The 19,330-nt window shown below is 31.0% G+C and overlaps 1 protein-coding gene across 1 annotated transcript; it reads left to right on the top strand.

Moving 5' to 3' along the window:
• The first annotated feature begins 9,361 nt into the window (after nt 1-9,361).
• On the top strand, nt 9,362-12,970 carry LOC117922938 (probable WRKY transcription factor 14). The gene is made up of 3 exons (XM_034841168.1): nt 9,362-10,274; nt 11,364-11,504; nt 12,288-12,970. The coding sequence occupies exons 1-3, from the start codon at nt 9,700-9,702 to the stop codon at nt 12,886-12,888; spliced, it is 1,317 nt and encodes a 438-aa protein (XP_034697059.1). The 5' UTR covers nt 9,362-9,699; the 3' UTR covers nt 12,889-12,970.
• Nucleotides 12,971-19,330: the final 6,360 nt, after the last annotated feature.

A 19,330-nucleotide genomic window follows, 5' to 3' on the forward strand; every position in this document is an offset into this window, starting at 1 on the left:
TTGAAAAAACCTAAAGGCTTTTTTTGCTTTCCTTTTAAAAAAACATAAAAATACATGTTTAGGATTTAAAAAATAGAGAAAGAGAAAGTAAAAGGAAAAGAAGATTTTCTCTTAAGGTTAAGAGTATCAAAGGTAATTAATAACTAATTGTTATTGTTTGTAAATTTATCCAACCTAGAAATATGTGATAAAAATCTAGAAACCTTTGAAAGAAATTGTTAAGAAAATTAACAAAGTTTTAAATTTTCTAATCAAAAGATAATCCTTTTTAAAATGCCTAAGGATAGCGGATCAAGGTTTTACAATGATTAATTTTGAATTTTAGGTTTAAATCAAGGTTTCTTAAAAAACATGTTCAAAACACCCTAGGCAAGTTTTAGAAATCTACCCCTAGAAGAGAAGCCAAGGTCAAGGTCAAATTGACAAAACCAAATATGATTTTGTAGTTAGAAAAGATAAGAGAAAAAAAAAAGTAAAAAACTTAATTCTTTAGCTTTAGTTGGAGTAGAAATTGTTTGGGATATTCACCTTGTTTTGGAAAAAGTTATAAACTAGTACCTAAGTTAGGGGTTGTATCCAATGCATACATTTTTTAATATATATATTGTGATTTGAAGGACATATTATAACATTATCTAAAAATTGATCAATTACATATTTTCTAAAATTTGTAGAGTTGTTGTGTAAATGAATGTTTATTGTTTTCTGGAGAGTAAACCAATTGTTAAATTCTCAAAAATGATTTGAAACTTTTGTTATTAGTGGTTGTGGTTAGTAAGGGATAAACTTCTAGTTTCACTACTTTTGTACCCTTCGTAAGTATAGTTATGAATCTTAATTTTAACAAGTAAAAGAGCTATAACCTTTCGCATACCACTAATTGAAATGTGTTTCGTCGACTAGTTAAAAGAAGACATAAAGCTAGTCATCTATGCAAAGTGTCATCTTGGCAATTTTAGCAAACTAAAGTTAAATGATATTTCTATAACTATTTATATATATATATATATATATATATATATATATATATATATATATATATATATATATATATATATATATATATATAAATGATTATAGGAGTGTATGCATGAATCATACATACACATGTGTATACATATGTGTGTATGTGTGTGTATATACACACACATATTATTCTTTTTAAGTTAATCAATCTCACCCTTTGAGACAACCACCTTTTAGATTTTAATAATTCAAGTAAAAAATGATAAAATTTGTATATTAAAGTTGTAGTCTATCTTTTTTTTTTTATATATGAAGTTGTTCTACCTTTGAATTTAAGTGGCATCTTGCTTGGTTTCACATTTGACTTCATTATATTATTTTCTTGAAATATTAAGAATTTTCTCTTATAAGGGTATATCCTATAAATTGGAAAATATTATATGATTGTTAATGTCAAACAATTTAAGACTCTTATACACATTATTTCTCATCTATATTATCCTAATACATATTTGAAATTAAAAAATGACATCAATGCAAACTTGGAGATTTACCTTCTTGATCTTATCTAAAAGCTTGTACATAAAAGTACAACAATTTGTTCATGGTTTTTCTAAGTTTTGGAACTTAAAGATAAGTTCTCTATTTTTATATTATTAGTTTGAATAAGCCTTAAGTTTAGTTAAACTAATTATATATTAAAATCAAGTCTTGACTATGACTAATTGTTAAGAATCTATATAGGTTACCACATTAAACTCTATCTCTAGTGACAATAAATATTTTTTTTTAAACAATTTAGCATTTTTTATAGTTAAGTAATGGTTAATAAATAAAATACAAATTTAAAAAAATAATTATATATCAAATATAACGATCAATGATGACTAAATGGTCATCTTAGTTTCATATTGGTAATTAAAAAAAATAGTAAATCCAAGGCAATGTTGATGGCTAGAAAACCTATTGTTGACCAATAAGCACTACTCGAAAGGGGTCATCTTAGGTTAATATTGTTGGATTGTAAATTTGAACATTAAAGGCCTTTTAGCAGTAGATTGTCTTCAATTTGATTTTGAATTTTAATAATTTTTTATAATTTTTTATTTGATATTTTATTAAGTATTGTTTTAGTAGTAGATTGTCTTCAATTTGATTTTGAATTTTTTTTAAGTGTTTAGATTTTTATATTTAATAAAATAATTACTAATTTTAAATTAATTATATAATAATTTAAATTATATATTATTGAACCATTAGTAAATTTAATTTTATTTAATGATTCATGAGGAGTTTATATTTAACTTTTATTATAAGAATCATATAGCTTAATAGGATATTTTAATTATAGACAATAACGATAATTTTTATTAGTAATTATGTTTTATTTGAGTAGACTTATGCTATCAAACCTATTGCGATATTTATATTACCATATATTATATAGAATTGTTAAATAAAATTTTATTGCTGTTAAATGATCTATGTTTAGTTATTTTAAAATCCAAAAAATTTATTAGTGAAATAATTGAAATTTCTAAAATTCTTATAGCAAAAACTTACTAAAATTGCTAAATAAAATAGTGAATTTTATTTTTATTTTTATTTTTTTAAATGCTTTTGAAATTTTTGATAAAATTTAAAAAAAAAAATTACCATTTTTTTATATTTTTATTGTCTAATTTAATATATTGTATATTTTTATTTTATTTCATAATTAATAGATTGTATATTTTTATAAAATAGGAAATTCACCTATTTTTATCATAATTCACAAATTTTTCCCTTAACCAAATTATTTTTGCACTGCCACTAGTTAGCCTAAGTAAGGAGTAGAACTTAGGGATTCTGAAATAGATTTGATGCATCTTGGTGATGGGGTTACTCTTGATATAAAGCATTTTAGGATTTGTTTGAGGGTCCTAATTTGGTTGCTACACTTGAAGGGTCATAAACACAAGATTAACATGGATTAAACCTCTTTTATCCATAATGAGAGGGCGGGAAACTACTGTATTTTCATAACACATGTAGTCTCCTAAAGCTTCAAAGTCGTTGTTGAGGTTCAAATTTGAAAGGTTTCTACTCAACACAATAAAAAGAAATCATTTCTTGTCAAATGAAATCGGGAAAAAAAATTGTGCTCTCCTATAATTCTCTCATTTGATCCTCTTAAGACTCTCTCTTGTACTCCTCTTTTTGCTCCACTTTCCATTAAACCATTGACACCTTAACATCTTAAATTTGTTTTCCATAATGAAATGCATTTCAAATTTCCTATTAGAAATGCAAAAATATAAAATTGTCAACTTTCTATCATTTGGGGTATTTTTTTGGTTAAAAAAAAAAAGAAAGAAATTATAATTTTTTCATATTCCACCACATACAATGTCATTCAAATTTATAATTTTGTCATATTTTGTATTGAATGGATATTGAATATAGGAAAAAATACCAAATATGGTGGGTTGGATGTGATAATAACCTTAAAGGATTACTTATTTATTAAATCCCTATGAATGACCCAACTCATGAGATGTCAACTTTAACCTGCTCAATGTTTTTTCTATTATTTCTTTGCTTCTAAAGGGTATTAAAAAATAATAATAAAAAGTGAAAAAGTGAATAATGAGATTACAACTTTATCCTTTAATTCATCCTTTTTTTTCCCATTACTTTTTTGCTTATGTGAGGTTAAAAAATTTTGGAAAAGTGAAAAAATAGGATAAATAAATAAGAAAAAAAAAATTAAGTCAAAGAAAAATAATAAGAAATTTAATTATATGAAATATACTTTTCTCATTTTTTTTTTTCCCAAAAATTTAAGATTTTTGTAGAGAAGCCAATAAAAAAAATAATAATATTTAATATCTCTTCAATAAAAATTAAATCCTAAGGTTACTCTATCATTTTATGCATGTAACAATGAACTTTAGCAATTGCTAGCTTATGACTAATTAAAAACTTTGTTATTTTAATAGAATGAATAGTTATTTTTCATGAATACTTATCAATTGAATAACACACAAATATTTGGTAGTATAACACATGAAAATTTTCAAAATTTTCTAAGTCAGATTATGGTGTAATGTATGCTAATGTTAATGTATTCGTGTTTTAAGTGTAATGCATTTATATCGTACCTATATTTTATGATAAAATTAATAAATTTATAAATACCTACTTATACTCTAATGACATTGGTAATAACACATTATATCAATATATTAACATCATTAACTCAATGCATTGAAAGAGAGAAAAATATATATATAAAAATTAAGATAGAAACATTCTGCAAAGGAAAAAAGAAAAACAAATATAAAAATTATATAATTTTTAAAAATTATTTTATTATAAAAAACTAAAGACGATTAATATTCTACATCATTTTTAAATTCCTTTAGACAACCCAAATAAAAAATTAGACATTTCATCTTCCTTAAACTTAATACAAAAACATGATTTACCAATTTAAAATCAGAAAAACATTATAAAAAAAATCATCATTCTTATTACATTATTATTGAACTTGTTTTTTAAATAATTAAAAATAAAAATTATAAAAGTAGAAATGCTTCAGAAAAACCATTAGATGTTTTAAAAATATATTTTAGAAATATTTTGGTTTAAGATACCAAATTATACTGTCATCATCATGCATTATAATTTATAAGGGTCAAAAGCCAAAATTTTGGTTAAAAATTAAGTATTTATTGATTGCATTAAGCTAATATGGGGGCCATATGATTTAGATGCCCTAAAAATTTTCATGCGCTATAAGGCACTTTAAATATCTTGAAAAAATTTCACCCATTTTTAGTTAAAAATTATTTTATAGAATTTTAACCTATTATTTTACTAAATGCCCTTTGAAGGAATTTTTCATTTTTGGTCTTGTTCTTCACAAGAATCATCAAAATAGGTGACCCTTCTTGATCATTATCATCACATACGGTTAAAATCATACATTCTAATTTATAAGGGTTAAAGGCCAAAATTTTGGTTAAAATTAAGTTTTTATCAATTATGTGAAGCTAATGTGGGGCTATATGTTTTAAATGTTTACAAAAAATTTCGCGTCCCCTAAGGTGCTTCAAATGCTTTGAAAAAACTTCACATGGAATTTTGGCCTATTATTTTGCTAAATAGCCTTTAAAGGATTTTTCATCTTTTGTCTTATTCTTCACAAAAATTATCAAAATGAGTGACCCTTCTTGGTCATTATCATCACATGCTCATCTTATTCGATAATTTTTCCTTAAATGTAAGAGGATGCTACTACCCCCCCAAAAAAAGGAATTTACATTAAAAGCATGTAAAACGAACACTCTACCATTTGAGCTACATCCCCAATTGATGTCCTTAAGGATTTTTAACCAAATTAACTTGTTTTTCTTCAAATGAAACTATTCGATTGTTTAAAATTGTGCTAAGAGTTTGTTTAACATGAAAGATGATGGAAAGAGTCAACATAAAAGTAAATTATCAATTAGATAAGTGATGGACCGGTGATATAGCTTCTCAATATACATGGAGGTTAGCTAATTATTCTTAACTTCATAGGAAAATGAGGTAACTAACAAGATCATCCTTGGTAAAAATGTGCAAGGACTTGGCTAGATTATAATTTTTGGCTATCTCCATTTAGATGGACATGTAGAGCTCTATAAATTAACTTTCGGAGTCTTTAGCTAAGTAGTTTTATTGAAGGCTAAAAAAAGGCTCTTTAAACCGTCATTCAAGTCTTTGTACTACTTTGAATAATTTCATAACAATAAAAAAAAAGCCAAATATGGAACTTTAAATAAAAGAAACATATATTCAATAAATCAAATAAACTAGACACAATGTCCAAAAATTAACAAATATAAATATCTTGAAGAATCTAAATAACCTTTTCAAAAATTAAGTAATAATAAGGTAATTAGTGATGACAAAGCCAAAATGTTCAATAAAAAAATTATAAGACTAGAAGATGAACTAGTCTTAAAGGTCCACCTTCACGGAGCTCCATACATTCCTTGTTCACGATATAGGTACCTAAAAAGAGAATAACAAAGAAGAATGGTACATATATTGAAAGCACATTGTGATAATGAGATATATAGTTGTGGAATTAAGTACATGACATAATAAGATATTTAATTTATGGAATGAAATGGTAAATAACAAAAATTCTCAAATATAAAAATATTGGTAAACTTAAAAAGCTTCCAAAACTTTTAGAATATGAAAGATTTCTTGCCAATGACTCACATTTTAAACGATCTCAAATCCAAATAAATACTTATGTGAATTATACTAAAAAATTCACAAATGTTTTTCTCTAGTTATATAAATAGTAGCCAAACTTGTTGGAGTTAATAAAGGCTCGTTAACTGTAAGGAATTCTTATCCACAATGGTGGAACTTGAATTTACTATTTGATCCGAACAAAAGGAAAGTTTCATGTCCGATTTTAAAGGAGGAGATTATAGAAAAGGATTTTTTTTGTAACTCTTAACACATTTTGCATGCATATACATACTATCATTAGTTAATATTAAGGAATTCTTGTCCTTAATGATGGAATTATAACTTACTAGTACCAATAGCCTCTCACACAATGGGTATAGGCTCATTCCTCATATCATATTAGAAGGATATAAAAGTTGATTCAATCATCATTTTTTCAACCAAAGTAGAAATCTTAATACAAGATATTTTCATTTGTATATATTCCAAATATCAAAATGAAAGAAAATATAATTTTAATGGAATTACTTGCATAAGAATATACTTCATTTAATACATTTTTTAAAATTAGACGAGATAGAATATATTTTGTAAAAGTTATGTGCAATACTATCAACCCTTACCTTAGTTTAATGAAAGATAAATATGGAAACTAAAAATCTTTGTTAACTAGCTTAGAATGCATGTGTAGATGATTGATCCAAGATTTGGTTCAACTAATTCAAGAAATTTCATGTTTGTTTTGTAATACCTTTTTGTCTTTCTATTTTTAGTTGACATAGACCAAGTCATTTAGAAATATGAGGATAATGCATCGGGAATAGCTAGGATAACTCAATTGATCAAATAGAAGATTGAAAATCCCCATGTCACTAGTCCAATTCTAGTTCATAGCACATGATTAATTTGTACAAAGTATCTATTCTACAAATTCATTGTTACTTTTCCCCTAATCCCATTTTAAAGATCATAATTATTCTTTACATGTCCCCCCACAAAAACTCCATGATTGAAAAGCCAAAAGTGGCACGTTTAATCCTTCAAATGTTATATTTAAGAATAAAAAAAAAGGGTCAAAATCTAGAGCAACATGGCTGGGAACAAAGAAAATCAATCCTCATTCAATTGATGGATCTAAGTGCATGCTTGATTGATTGGACAAAAGGTGTTCATCAACCAAGATTTTATGATTATCCAAGTCCAATCGATCGACCTGACCTCTTAGTTGTTTATCATACCTAACCAAGATTTTGTGCCAGCCATTCTTTGAAAAAGTTCAGTGAAGCTTTCTTCTTGCAACCATGCTGATCAATCAGCCCAAGATGTCTCTTTCTTTCTCTTTTTATTTCCATACAACTTGCATTGTTGTTTTGTGCAACTTTATTTCTTTTTCTTTTTCTCTTTTTTCCCCTCAGTTAATCCCACTTCATCTCATTTTCTTTTCTTGATCAACTCTTAATCCTATCTTTTATTTCAACTTTTTTTCTTTTTCTTTTTATTAAAAAAACTTCAATTTCAAAACCAAAAAAAAAAAAAAAAAGGAGAGAGAGAGATAAGATGGTCTTGACCATGGTCGGCTGCTCCAATTTTCCTGTTTCACTCAAATTAGAATCCTTGTGGGGCCTTGGGGCCTAAAGGCTAAGCCGGTCCAATCAACTGTTCTACAAGTGCAAGCAAATAATTAAAATCCAAAAACAGCTCAAATAAAATTATTGGCAAAATAACCAATTTAATTCCATTAAATTCAAATTATGAAAGGGCCCACAATTTTTGGTTCACACTATTACAGTATTCTGTCGTTCATTTTGCATAAAAGAATAGGATATATATGGTAACAATTTTTTAAAACATTTCTACAAAAAAAAAATGTTTTTGAAAACAACTTTTAAAATTATTATTTGATATGTTATAAAATAAAAGTCTATTTAAAAATAAAAAATTATATATTTTTAAATATATTCTAAAAATAATTTTTATATATAATATTTTTTTAATCATTTTACATGTATAATTATTTTTTAAAATAATCCTTAAAACAAACAAGTAAAAACTGTATAAAATATATAAAAAAATCTTCAAAAATACTTTATTTTTTATTTTTAAAAATAAAAAATAAAAACAATTTTTTATTATTAAAAATAAAAAATAAAAACAATTTTTTATTATTATACATATTTTTAAAATTTTTTATTTTAAAGAATATAAAATTATTAGTAAAAATAATTACAAAATACACCAAAGTTTTTTTATATATATATTTTTTGTTTTTTTCTTTTTCAATTCTCTATGCAAAGCTGTGTCCGACACGCGGGACACATTAATATAGACTCAAAGCTCATATCCACGATATTTGTGAACGACGGCAAAGGTGTGATTTGCAATGAAGCAGGAGTGACAATGAATAGTGGAGCATTCCCATAGAACTATGTAATGTTTGACCAAGGAACCATCATTCTTTCTTTTGATTTTTTTTTTTTTTTTTTTTTCAAATTTTCACCAAACATAGTCTTAAGATTTGGTATTGGTGACTAGAGTGGGAAAAGGAGTTTTATTTATTTTTTTTTATTTTGGGGGAAGTTCATATCTCTTATATTTAAAATGCTTTAACGGGAGTAGACTTGTTTGGTTAGGTAAATCATAGATGGAGAAAGAAGAAGAGTAACCCATAAAGTTCCGCAGCTGCAATAACTCAGTCTCTAGCCCTATGCATGCCGCACGCTCAGAGCTTCACTAATGTGGGAGCAAGTGGGGGACCGGGGGTGCATTCCCATAGACAATGTTGCACGTTCAAAGGTAGTTGTGTGTTGTGTTTTTTCACATTGTTTTTTTCTTTTAATAAATAAATAAAAGGGAGAGATAGTGCATCACGTTGAGAGGTGCTCAAGGAGACTTGCAGTTTTGTATTTGACAGGCAAAACAGTAGTGTCATTCCCTCGATGAAACGCCCACCCGTTTCGAAACGTTTGCCGAGAAATGCGGCTACATGCCGCCTCTTTTACTTTCCCATCACTTGGTTTTGAAAAAAATGACTTAAAATAAATAAATTAAAATTAACGAACTGTTGCAGAAATTTGACCCTTTGATGCTTATTATATGATATGATATTATAAACCCTTATAGATTAAATCAACTTTAGTTTAAAACTCTTTCTCTCTCTCTTTTTCTTCTTCCCTCTTCTCTTCCTTGTTGCGTATGGAGAAGGGAGAAGAGGTGTTTTGTATGAAAAGTCAGCGACTCTCTTTCTCTCTCTTCAAAGCCGCTCTCTTTGTTTGTTTATGAGAAGAACATGACTTCCAATTAGCTTCACAGCCTCTTTGCCTTTTGCTTCCCCAGCAGAAATCTTCTCCCCCAAAGGTGTCTCATAGCTTATCCAAGCACCAAATTCACATACCAAAGTGCATGTCTTTCACGTCTGTTCGGTATAACAGGTGCCAAACTCTGGTCAAATGATATTGGTTTTGTGTTCCTTCAGCTGGTTTCCCATATAAAAAAAGTATGTGCAGTTACTTTAGGCAAAGGATGGAGAATTATCAAGGAGATTTGGCTGACATAGTTCGAGCTAGCGGCAGCGGTGGGGCGCGCACCTCCGATGAGCCTGTTGCTGACTGGCAATTTCCAAGCGAGCCCATGATTTTTTCGCCGGTGGTAGATGAACCCTTGGATGACTTTGGCGATCCCTTCTCAAATATGCGAGATCCGCTTCTTCATGAGCTTGGCATAGCTGGTTCAGGCTTCTTCGGCAGCTCAAATTCAAGTGAGCTTACACAAACCAGTGGGGAGGACATAAGTAGCAACCTTGTTGGAGGCGGCGGTATGTTTGGTCAGAAAATTCTTGACGAGGATATGAAAAGGCCTTGCAATATCTTCTCAAGGATGCTTCAGATCTCGCCCAATGCTAGGATGCCGATCTCTCCATGCGAGTCCCAGATAGTTGCAGCTTCGCCGACGGGAATTAAGACTTCCACCTTGGCTCCTAATGACATGATTAGTGGCAACAGCTCCAAAGGTTGCTTGATGGACAGCACCGCTTTGCAGATCTCGTCTCCACGAAATCCGGGTATCAAGAGAAGGTGAGAACCTTTGGAACATGGACATTAAATTCATTTTAATGTTTTATTAGTCGAAATATCCTAATTTATGCAGTTCTAGGAGTTTAGAATTCGCCAGTTGGCTTCATAAATGAACAACATGTGATGTTTGATTTTAGGAAACTAATGGCTTTTATACAACTTGAGTCTCCACAAAATCATTGTGAGGATCTGGGAATTGAGATAGGGTTTGGTTTAAATTATGTACAAGTACACACAATAAGTAATTTGATGGGAGGGTTACATATATATCAGGTGCTCTATGACATATTTCAGATGAGATTATTGTTCTGTGTGTCAATAATATATCAAACCAACATAATATTTTGCTGGGGTTTAATCAACATGAAAGGTTCCAAACTGTTGTCACAATAGTAGTCACAAACTTAGCTTTCATTTACTTATCTGGAACTTCTTTTCTTCCAAAAGCCCACCTGAAAGGATCAGGGTGTTTTCATCACTAGTGTTGGCCTGAAGAATATGCCATCACTTTCAGCTTTCTTAAAGAAAATAAGCCAAAAAATAGTATCTCCATCGAAAAGCTGAGATGGAACATTTTTGCTCCAGTGAAGATTATCAAGTTGGATTAAATCTTAAAAGTTGTTTACTATGTAGAGAGAATTAGCTTCAAAATTAATGATCAACAAACTTGCATTTATAGTTTTCTTCTTCTTCTGCCAAAGAAAACATAAATAAATAAACTTCAATTATATATGCATTATTTCTCATAAGCTAACACAAGAAATTCTCAAGTCAGATAAAGTTCTGAGCTCCATCAATGGTTGAACAAGGATTAACAAATTAACTACATATTTATTCCAGAGATAAGCCTTCTCTCTGCCTGCCAAAAAAGAAGACTCTTTACAATATTTACTCCAAATTAAGAAATAGAATCAACTTGTTTGATCATTTGTCCAACTGCTTTGATTTTATAGCCGGAGGGAGATTAGCAATTTAGCAAAGACATAACCCAGACATAGAGCTTCCTATCCTGCTCCTCCTTCTTCTTGTTTCTGGATTTGGAATTCTTAAGGCATAACCAATTATATGCTTTGATATTGAAACATCCAGGAAGAGCCAGGCAAAGAAGGTGGTTTGTATTCCAGCTCCAGCAGCGGCAAACAGCAGGCCAAGTGGAGAAGTAGTTCCATCTGATCTCTGGGCGTGGAGGAAGTACGGTCAGAAGCCCATCAAAGGTTCTCCTTACCCAAGGTAAGTTTGTTCCAGGTATTATCACTCTTGACAAGAAAAAAAGTTCCTAAGAAACAAAGGCTGCATTTCGTGTGTTTTCTTCTGACAAGAATTATTGCCGATTTGATGATATACCTGATTGATCATATGTTCAGAAAAACAATAATAGATTAAGTTAACTACTTGTTTTCTTCTTACAGCCAACTTTTAGCTTTAATTTGACTGCTTTTAGAGTGGGGAAAGTAATTCCAAACAAAGAAAGTTTCTTAAAACCAACTGCCAAAGCCTTTCTGAGTATTAACAGTTCGACTATTAATGAACATGGTTCAGGGACAAGCAAAATTAATTGAAGGTTGCCTGTGAACCTGAACAAAAAGGAGGAATTATTGTCTGTACTATTATCATGCTAAATAAAGATGAATTTCATGGAGATGTTTTTCTTCGTTTTGTGGCAGGCAAATGGAGGCTTATTGATATTTCCTTTTCAGGGTGGGAAAATGCCGCTTAACCCATCAAAATTTTCTTGAAAACAAAGTAGCATATTTGATTTACACAACTAATCATCATGACGCATTTTGGGAAATCTAAATTTACATAAGTAATCATTATGGAGCATGTTGGGAAATCAGATGATATGGATTAAGACTATCACATTCGTTTTCTACTCGTGACATCAGTGTTTTTTTTATTTATCTGTCAGTTATAATTTCGGATAGTTCATGCAGTAAGATGATGTAGGTTATTGGGACGATTTGATTCCGGTGATGAAATCTTTGTTAATCAATGTCGTGTAAAACTATCCAGGGGCTATTACAGATGCAGTAGCTCAAAGGGTTGCTCGGCCAGGAAACAAGTGGAACGAAGCCGAACTGATCCAAACATGTTGGTCATCACCTACACTTCTGAACACAATCATCCATGGCCAACGCAGAGAAATGCCCTTGCAGGCTCAACCAGATCTCAGCCATCAAAAAACAATGGAGCTTCAAAGAACTCGGGGAGCTGTCAGTCGACCCAGAAGGCAACAGGGTTGAAGGAAGAAAACAAAGAGAGCTATAACAACGATGACATGTCTCCTATTGTTGGTGGGAGTTCCACAATAGGTGCGTCTGTGAAAGAGGAGATGGGAAACGTTGAGAAGCAGCTAGAGATGGATGATAGTGAATTCAGCGAAGGGTTTCCAAGAAGCTACAAGCCTGCAATGCCGGACTCCAACCAGTCGGAGGACTTCTTCGCAGATTTAGGAGAAATAGAGGCTGACCCTCTAAATCTATTGTTCGCACAGGGATTCTCATCAGGAGATCATGAAGAGAGAGAAAGCAAGGCCTTGGATCCATTCAGCCTGTTTGATTGGACAGGGAACAACAGCAATACATCATTTGGAGAAGATAAGAGGGGTTTATAACAAAAGACCTATAGCTTGAAACAAAACTCAGCCCCTGCTAAAAAAATACTCTTTAGTTAGTTTGTGGTGCAATTTCATTCAAGGGCCCTGGCATAAACTTGGCTACACTAGTTTGGATTTCATGTGGGGGGAGTGGGGTGGGGTGGGGGGGGGGGGGGGGGGGGGGGGGGGAGATTTCTACTTTCTGCCTTTTTTCTTGTTATTTACCAGAACAGTCAGGAGATTAGGAAAAAAGTGAAAGAGAGTGCTGGTTGATTGGGAGCAGAACCATGAGTCCCACATTCCTTTTGGAATATTGGTGGATGGGACAGAAAGCTGAGGAACAGAAGGTTTGAACAGTTAAAATAAGTACATTTATCAGACATGACTGGAAAGCTCAGTGAGGAGATTGATAGAAGATGGGACTCTCGCCCTTTCTCTCATCTTTCAAAGTGGAAAAAATTATTCAAGCGAACTTTGATCATGTGGGTATTCTAAAAAGAAAACCATGCTTTAATTGCTTTGTTGTGATCAGAAGAAATAAATGAAAGATGACAAGAGCGATAATAGGGATATGTAAAATAGAAAGAAAGTATTAGGATACCTCTTGACTTTTCTTATCAATCTCGCCTCTCTAGGGATGTGTTATAGAAAGAGAAACTGCAAAGCTTTTGGTTCCTCAGCTTTCTGTTCTTCAATCCATTCAACCTGTGTTTACTTTTGGATTTTGCAAATGTTTTAGCTATTGATCATGTTTATGAAAAAAGATGTTACTGTCCTTCCTCCCTCTCTCTCTCTCTCTCTCTCTCTCTCTCTCTCTCTCTCTCTCTAAACCAGCTTGCCAATTAAAAAGAATATATTCCAGCGAGTTTAGGTTAATGTTCATGTGAATGCCCCATCTACTTTGAGCACATGCTTCCATGATAATTATATGGTTACAAGAAAGCTGAATATTTTCATGGTTTGAATTCCACAATTTAGTGCGAAAGGTAGACCACATAAGGATTTAGTTAATCATGTGGGATGTGTAGGGTGAAGTATTGATAACAAAAATTGGATGAAAAGATCCATTACTTCTCTTGTTTTTGTGTTTTCTTTTTCCTGAAAACTGACCATAACAGGAAGTACTGAGGAAAGGCCAAGAAAATTCTGCAGTTCAAATATCTTTCACATAATTTTGCTGAAAATTGTAGTAAATTTTGACAAATTAGTTAAATCAAGTAGTTAAAATATTGAAGACTTTGTCATTGGAAGTTGACCATGTAGAGTGCGCTTCTGACAGATTAGAGTTCCCGCCTAGGAAAACACCTATCATATTGATCCGATCATGATTGAAAGCCATCGTTGTTGTAGTAATTCAAAGCCTAGGGTACTACACAAAACTTAAAAGTCAGTTTGGATATCTCAAGAAAACTTGCGCCAAAAAAAATGGCATAAGAAATGAAATTGAAAACCAAAACTAATAAACTAATCCATAATTTATCAAGTGCATAGGGTGCGCTTCAACCACTATTTTCATTTTTCACACACAAGTACGCTTACTATTTTTCTTTCTTTTTCATTTTCAGAGGGAAAAAAAAAGTCATTTTTGGATCCACAAATTCAACATAAGGATTGGATGGATTTTCTAGGCACCTGGGCCCTTTTCCCTCGAGTTTTATCAAAAGCTGAAGTGAGAGCTAGGTTTTCAGGTTTGATTTCTACACATGTCAAAATCCAGCACCAGAATCATGGACAAGTGATGCCTCCCTTGGTGGTGAAAGCAATTTCATTGTTTAATTTATTGAGAGATAGTGACCTAAAGTTCTGTCAAATCCATCAACTTCAATGAAATTTTCATACCCCTTTCAATTGAAGTCACTTCGTTGGAGAAAAAGAACAGTCTAAAGTTCTAGTGAAATGGGTTTTCCTCATTTTTGTGATTGATGGGGGTAAGAACCATTATGTGTTTAGAGGAAATTCTGGTGCAAATGGGTTTATTGGAAGAGACTGTAGTAGTCATGATTTTGAAAAGAAAGAAATGGAGTTAATCAATGACACACATAAAGCTCCATGACTACCCATCTAGTCTTTTGAAAACCTTTGGTGCTAAATCCCATCGCATGCCTTCCCGTCTTTCCCATCTCAATTCTCAACCTCCTTAAAATCATAAGCATCAGCCATCATTTGATGTTTTCTTTTATTCATGTTTGGTCAAAAAAATAATCATAATTCCAGTGTTATCATATCATTAGTAAAAGTTCTCAATGTTATTATTATTATTATTATTATTTTATATTTTCTTTTCTAGATTTTTACCCAAGTGCTTATATTTCATAAAGAAACAAAGGACATCTAGGATTTGGTATAAAAAAATAAAAAAGAAACCAAAGGCCTCACTCAGCTCCAAAATCCATCACATCAAATTCTTTCTAATATTTGTCGCCTGGTAATCACACTATGTCTCTTTCCCACTCTCAACTAAGACTCCTGTTTGAAGAATCAAATGCCATCATTAACTTCCTAGCCTTCCACCCTCTAACAGTAGCACGATCTATAAGGTCCTCCACACCATGTGTGTGTTTGAAATATTTCCCCTTTTTGTCTTAGGCCAACCAATAACATTAAGAAGAAGACCAAAAGTAAACAAATAAATAAGTATTACTTTTTTTAATATCTTGTTATTGTTCCATATTCTTATGTTATAAGTAAAAGATAGGCTTGCAGAAGGCAAGAATATGTTTGGAGCTTGAAAAGAAAGAAAAAAATTATAAGTAAAAAAATATGAAGGGAAAAAAAATTTAAAATTAATAAATTATTTTTTCTTATTTTCTTATAGTATAACTAAACACCAAACTCTTGATAGTGTTATCTTTCTCTTATACTTTTGTTTACCCAAATACACAAAGTGTCATATGTGAAGGTATCATGTGTCACTGTCCTTGTTGAGTTGCAATATGCTAACTTTCCCTCCTCAAATGAGCACTTTTTTATGGTGCTCATCTCTAAGACATTGTTCCCTTGACTATTACATTTAAACTCTGGGAACAAATTAAGATGTCACTACACTTGGTAACACATTAATTGACAAAGTTAATTTATAACATTGATCATACTAATCAAATAAATATATAAGAGTGATATAAAATCCTGGAAGGCCTTATATGGGTGTGCTTAAACAAAATGAGTGAGCTATAAAGTTGGATTTTGAACAGAGTTCTGAGGAGTTCACATGATTGGTTTTCTTAGGTCTTCACAATCTTTTTCCTCAGTCTACGAGTAAATAAGCTCTCAATCATTCTCTCCCTGGGTACAAAATTTATTTCCTTTGCTCAGATAAACCGCTTCTGTTTCAAACCCCCGAATATGATTGATGCTCCAAGTATTAATTTTTTTGGGTGGTTGTCGCCTCTGGTTGTACAATTTCTACCGAATACTGAGACTTCCCAGCTCTCTACCTGATCATTGTACTTCCTTTTCTCCTTTCTACACATAGCCCTTTAATCATTTTCTTCTCTTTGCTTCCTCATGCATATTCCCTCAGTAATTTGATTGAAAAAGTTTTCTCTTCCATTGTTTTTTTCCCCTCCTCATTTGTGAATCAAGATCGGGAAGAAAACAATGGATTTGGACAAGCCAAAAAGCAGTAGAGGGATGGATGCTTGAACGAGGCATGCACAACAATATCCAAAATTTTGGATAACAAGAGTGAGTGATTTCCTTACCCCATGTGCTGCCTACTATTATTGCATGGGACCAATCAACTAAGCCATCAGTTGTATCGAGTCATTTTATCATTGTACCTTTCAACTTCAAACATAACTAAATTAAATCTCTTGCTCACATTTGGATAAAGAAACCATCTTGATTTGATTTGATATGATCCACAGAGTCTTATTTTCATAGTTTATCTAATCGCGTTGGATACTTGTTTTTTCTATTAAGGAGTATAATATGGATATTGAATTCAAGACTTACAAGTTTAAATTTTTTTTAAAATTGATAGTTTAATATGGTATCAGAACTTAATTTAATGAAAGATCTCGAGTTTTTTTGTTTTAAGCATGGGAAATTACATAATTTAGAAGGTTGATAGACTAGAAGTGGTTTTACACTTCCCATGACATCAAGAATTAGGCCACACCATTCGGTTTTGGTTTAGAGATAGGTGAGTATAGGATAAAGGAGTCTTGAGAAAAGAGAGTTGGAGGCTAGAGGTATAGATTGTGTTGATAGGTCATAAAGATGCGTTGTCGTGGTGGGTCATGAAAATCACTTGTGTCATGGGTTAGAGGAGGCACATTACATAAATGGACCACGGGGATGCACCCCATCGCTCGGGGTGGCTTGTCGATGTGCAGTATTTTGCTTGGTAGGCCCTTTAGAGTGCAACAAAAATGTATCATCTAGGCATATATTGTTTCTATGGCCCTAGAGTTGATCAATAAATGCATGTCGGAGAGTTTGATTAAGACGAAAAAACATGCAAACTAATTAAAAACTGTATAAATTTTAACCTCTTAATTAATTTAGCCATTGCTCTCGGATGGGCCTTTACTCGATGCCAATAAGAAATTGTGGGTGGAGATATGTACCCACGGAATTGAATGGAATGTACAGGCAAGGGTGTTGGGCCCTGCTAGTACAAAGCCCAAGTAGTGCCGACTCAGGACTTTGGTCAGCCTACACTGAGGCCAGAATTGGTATGATCTTTATGTTTCTTCGTAAGGAACTGAAGTAGTTCTGGGCTTTATTTGATGCAAATTTATATATAAAGTTAAAACTCCGTGAATTAATAGCCTTGAGATCAAGAAAAACCTATTATTAAGTGAATACTGATTAATCAATAATTAATGATTTGTTAATTTATCGGTTAATTAATGATTTATCAATTTATCAATTAATTAATAAATTATTAATTTATCAATGTATTCCTTATTTTTCAAAATATTACATCTTGTTATAGAAAATAAAGAAGAAAAGTAATCAAGGAAGAAGAAAATAGAATGCTAACAAAGCAAGTGAATTTTTGTTTCATTAGTAAGTCTCCCTTTTTATAGAAAGTTATTAGAGAATTACACTAATATGAATGATTATATATTCTTTAGGATGAAAAAGGTCATTTTTCACTTCTAATAGACGAACTACCATTGGAGAATTTAGTGGATATCCACATGAAAGCACTTTAGGACTTCCATTGTTTATGTTGATTGATGAATTGACATTCCACGATTTGTAAACAAGACAGAATTTTGTTTTCCTAATATCCTTCATGTCAAATTCTTTCATTAAATAATCATCATAAACTCTTCAAGAGTCAATAAGATTATAGCAATTACAAACCTTCATTTTAATATATACCATGACATAATTTGATAAAGTACATTATCATCATGGCTTGATCTAGAATATGACATCATATTTTCAATCATTGCTTCAAATATTTCAATCCTTCATGGAATTGATTGCATGCATTTTGAATCTTTTAAAAATTTTAACATATATATTTATGGAAGTATATTGTAGCTATACCATAAATTATATATCAAATCATTTAGGGATTGCCGACTATCAAATTTAGTCATCTAGGAATTGATACAAGGTATCTGTAGTAAACCTAATGTGATTACTTTTTCTTACACTTTCAAATAATAACTCATTCGTATCTAATAGTTTTTGCATCTTCAAGCGTCAAATTTTAAGCTATTTATATCTAGTAAACTTTACATCTTTAAATATTGAACTTCATGTTATTTGTACCCCAATCAAACTTAATTACATTTTAAAGCATGGTCCTAATACTTCTATAAACAAGTTAGTAACATTTCAATTGATTCTTTATACTTAACCAAGTATTTCTATGTCTACTTTTTGGGCAATTCATGATTTGGAATCTTCACTATTCCTTATATGTCAAAGGTTGTCTAAAAGGAAGATATATAATCCATGACAACATTATTTGATAGTATTTTCCTCTTAATATTTACATAACTAATAAAGATCTATTGCTTATAGGTATCTTTACCTCTTTAAGAGTTATTGTTCAAGTTGTTGTTCCTCTTCTAAAGATATTTTTCCAATTTGTGCATGTCCGACGGCTACTCATGCCTCTTGAGGGGCTATTTATTTAATTAATTATATATTGATAAATCTTTTGATCATTTTTTGAGTGGCTATGACCCCTTCAAGAGTGTCAATCCTTGCATACATGTACATGTCCTTATGTTCTTTCCACTTTTATTTAGAGAATATATATTTCCAGCCACCACATCTATGATGCTTCGAGCATGTCTCATTATCTTATTGAAGCATTACATTATCACACTTCAAGTGTGTTTAGATTTATCAATTGTAGTTTTAAGTAATTGTCGTTTAGAGATATCAACTTATATTCATTGGTAAAATATTTCCACCAATTTCACGTTATTTTTTTGGAATCCAAAATTTCATGTCATTCTTCCGGAAAGTCCCAATAGTGAGAAAC

The sequence above is a fragment of the Vitis riparia genome, chromosome 10 (genome assembly GCF_004353265.1).
Source record: "Vitis riparia cultivar Riparia Gloire de Montpellier isolate 1030 chromosome 10, EGFV_Vit.rip_1.0, whole genome shotgun sequence".
Classification (NCBI taxonomy): domain Eukaryota; kingdom Viridiplantae; phylum Streptophyta; class Magnoliopsida; order Vitales; family Vitaceae; genus Vitis; species Vitis riparia.

Bases quoted from the DNA above. Each gene is read 5' to 3' on its own strand.
- LOC117922938 (XM_034841168.1), top strand. From the start codon at position 9,700: ATGTGCAGTTACTTTAGGCAAAGGATGGAGAATTATCAAGGAGATTTG. The intron at 10,275-11,363 runs GTGAGAACCTTT...TGAAACATCCAG, and splicing joins AATCCGGGTATCAAGAGAAG to GAAGAGCCAGGCAAAGAAGG. The intron at 11,505-12,287 runs GTAAGTTTGTTC...AAAACTATCCAG, and splicing joins AAAGGTTCTCCTTACCCAAG to GGGCTATTACAGATGCAGTA.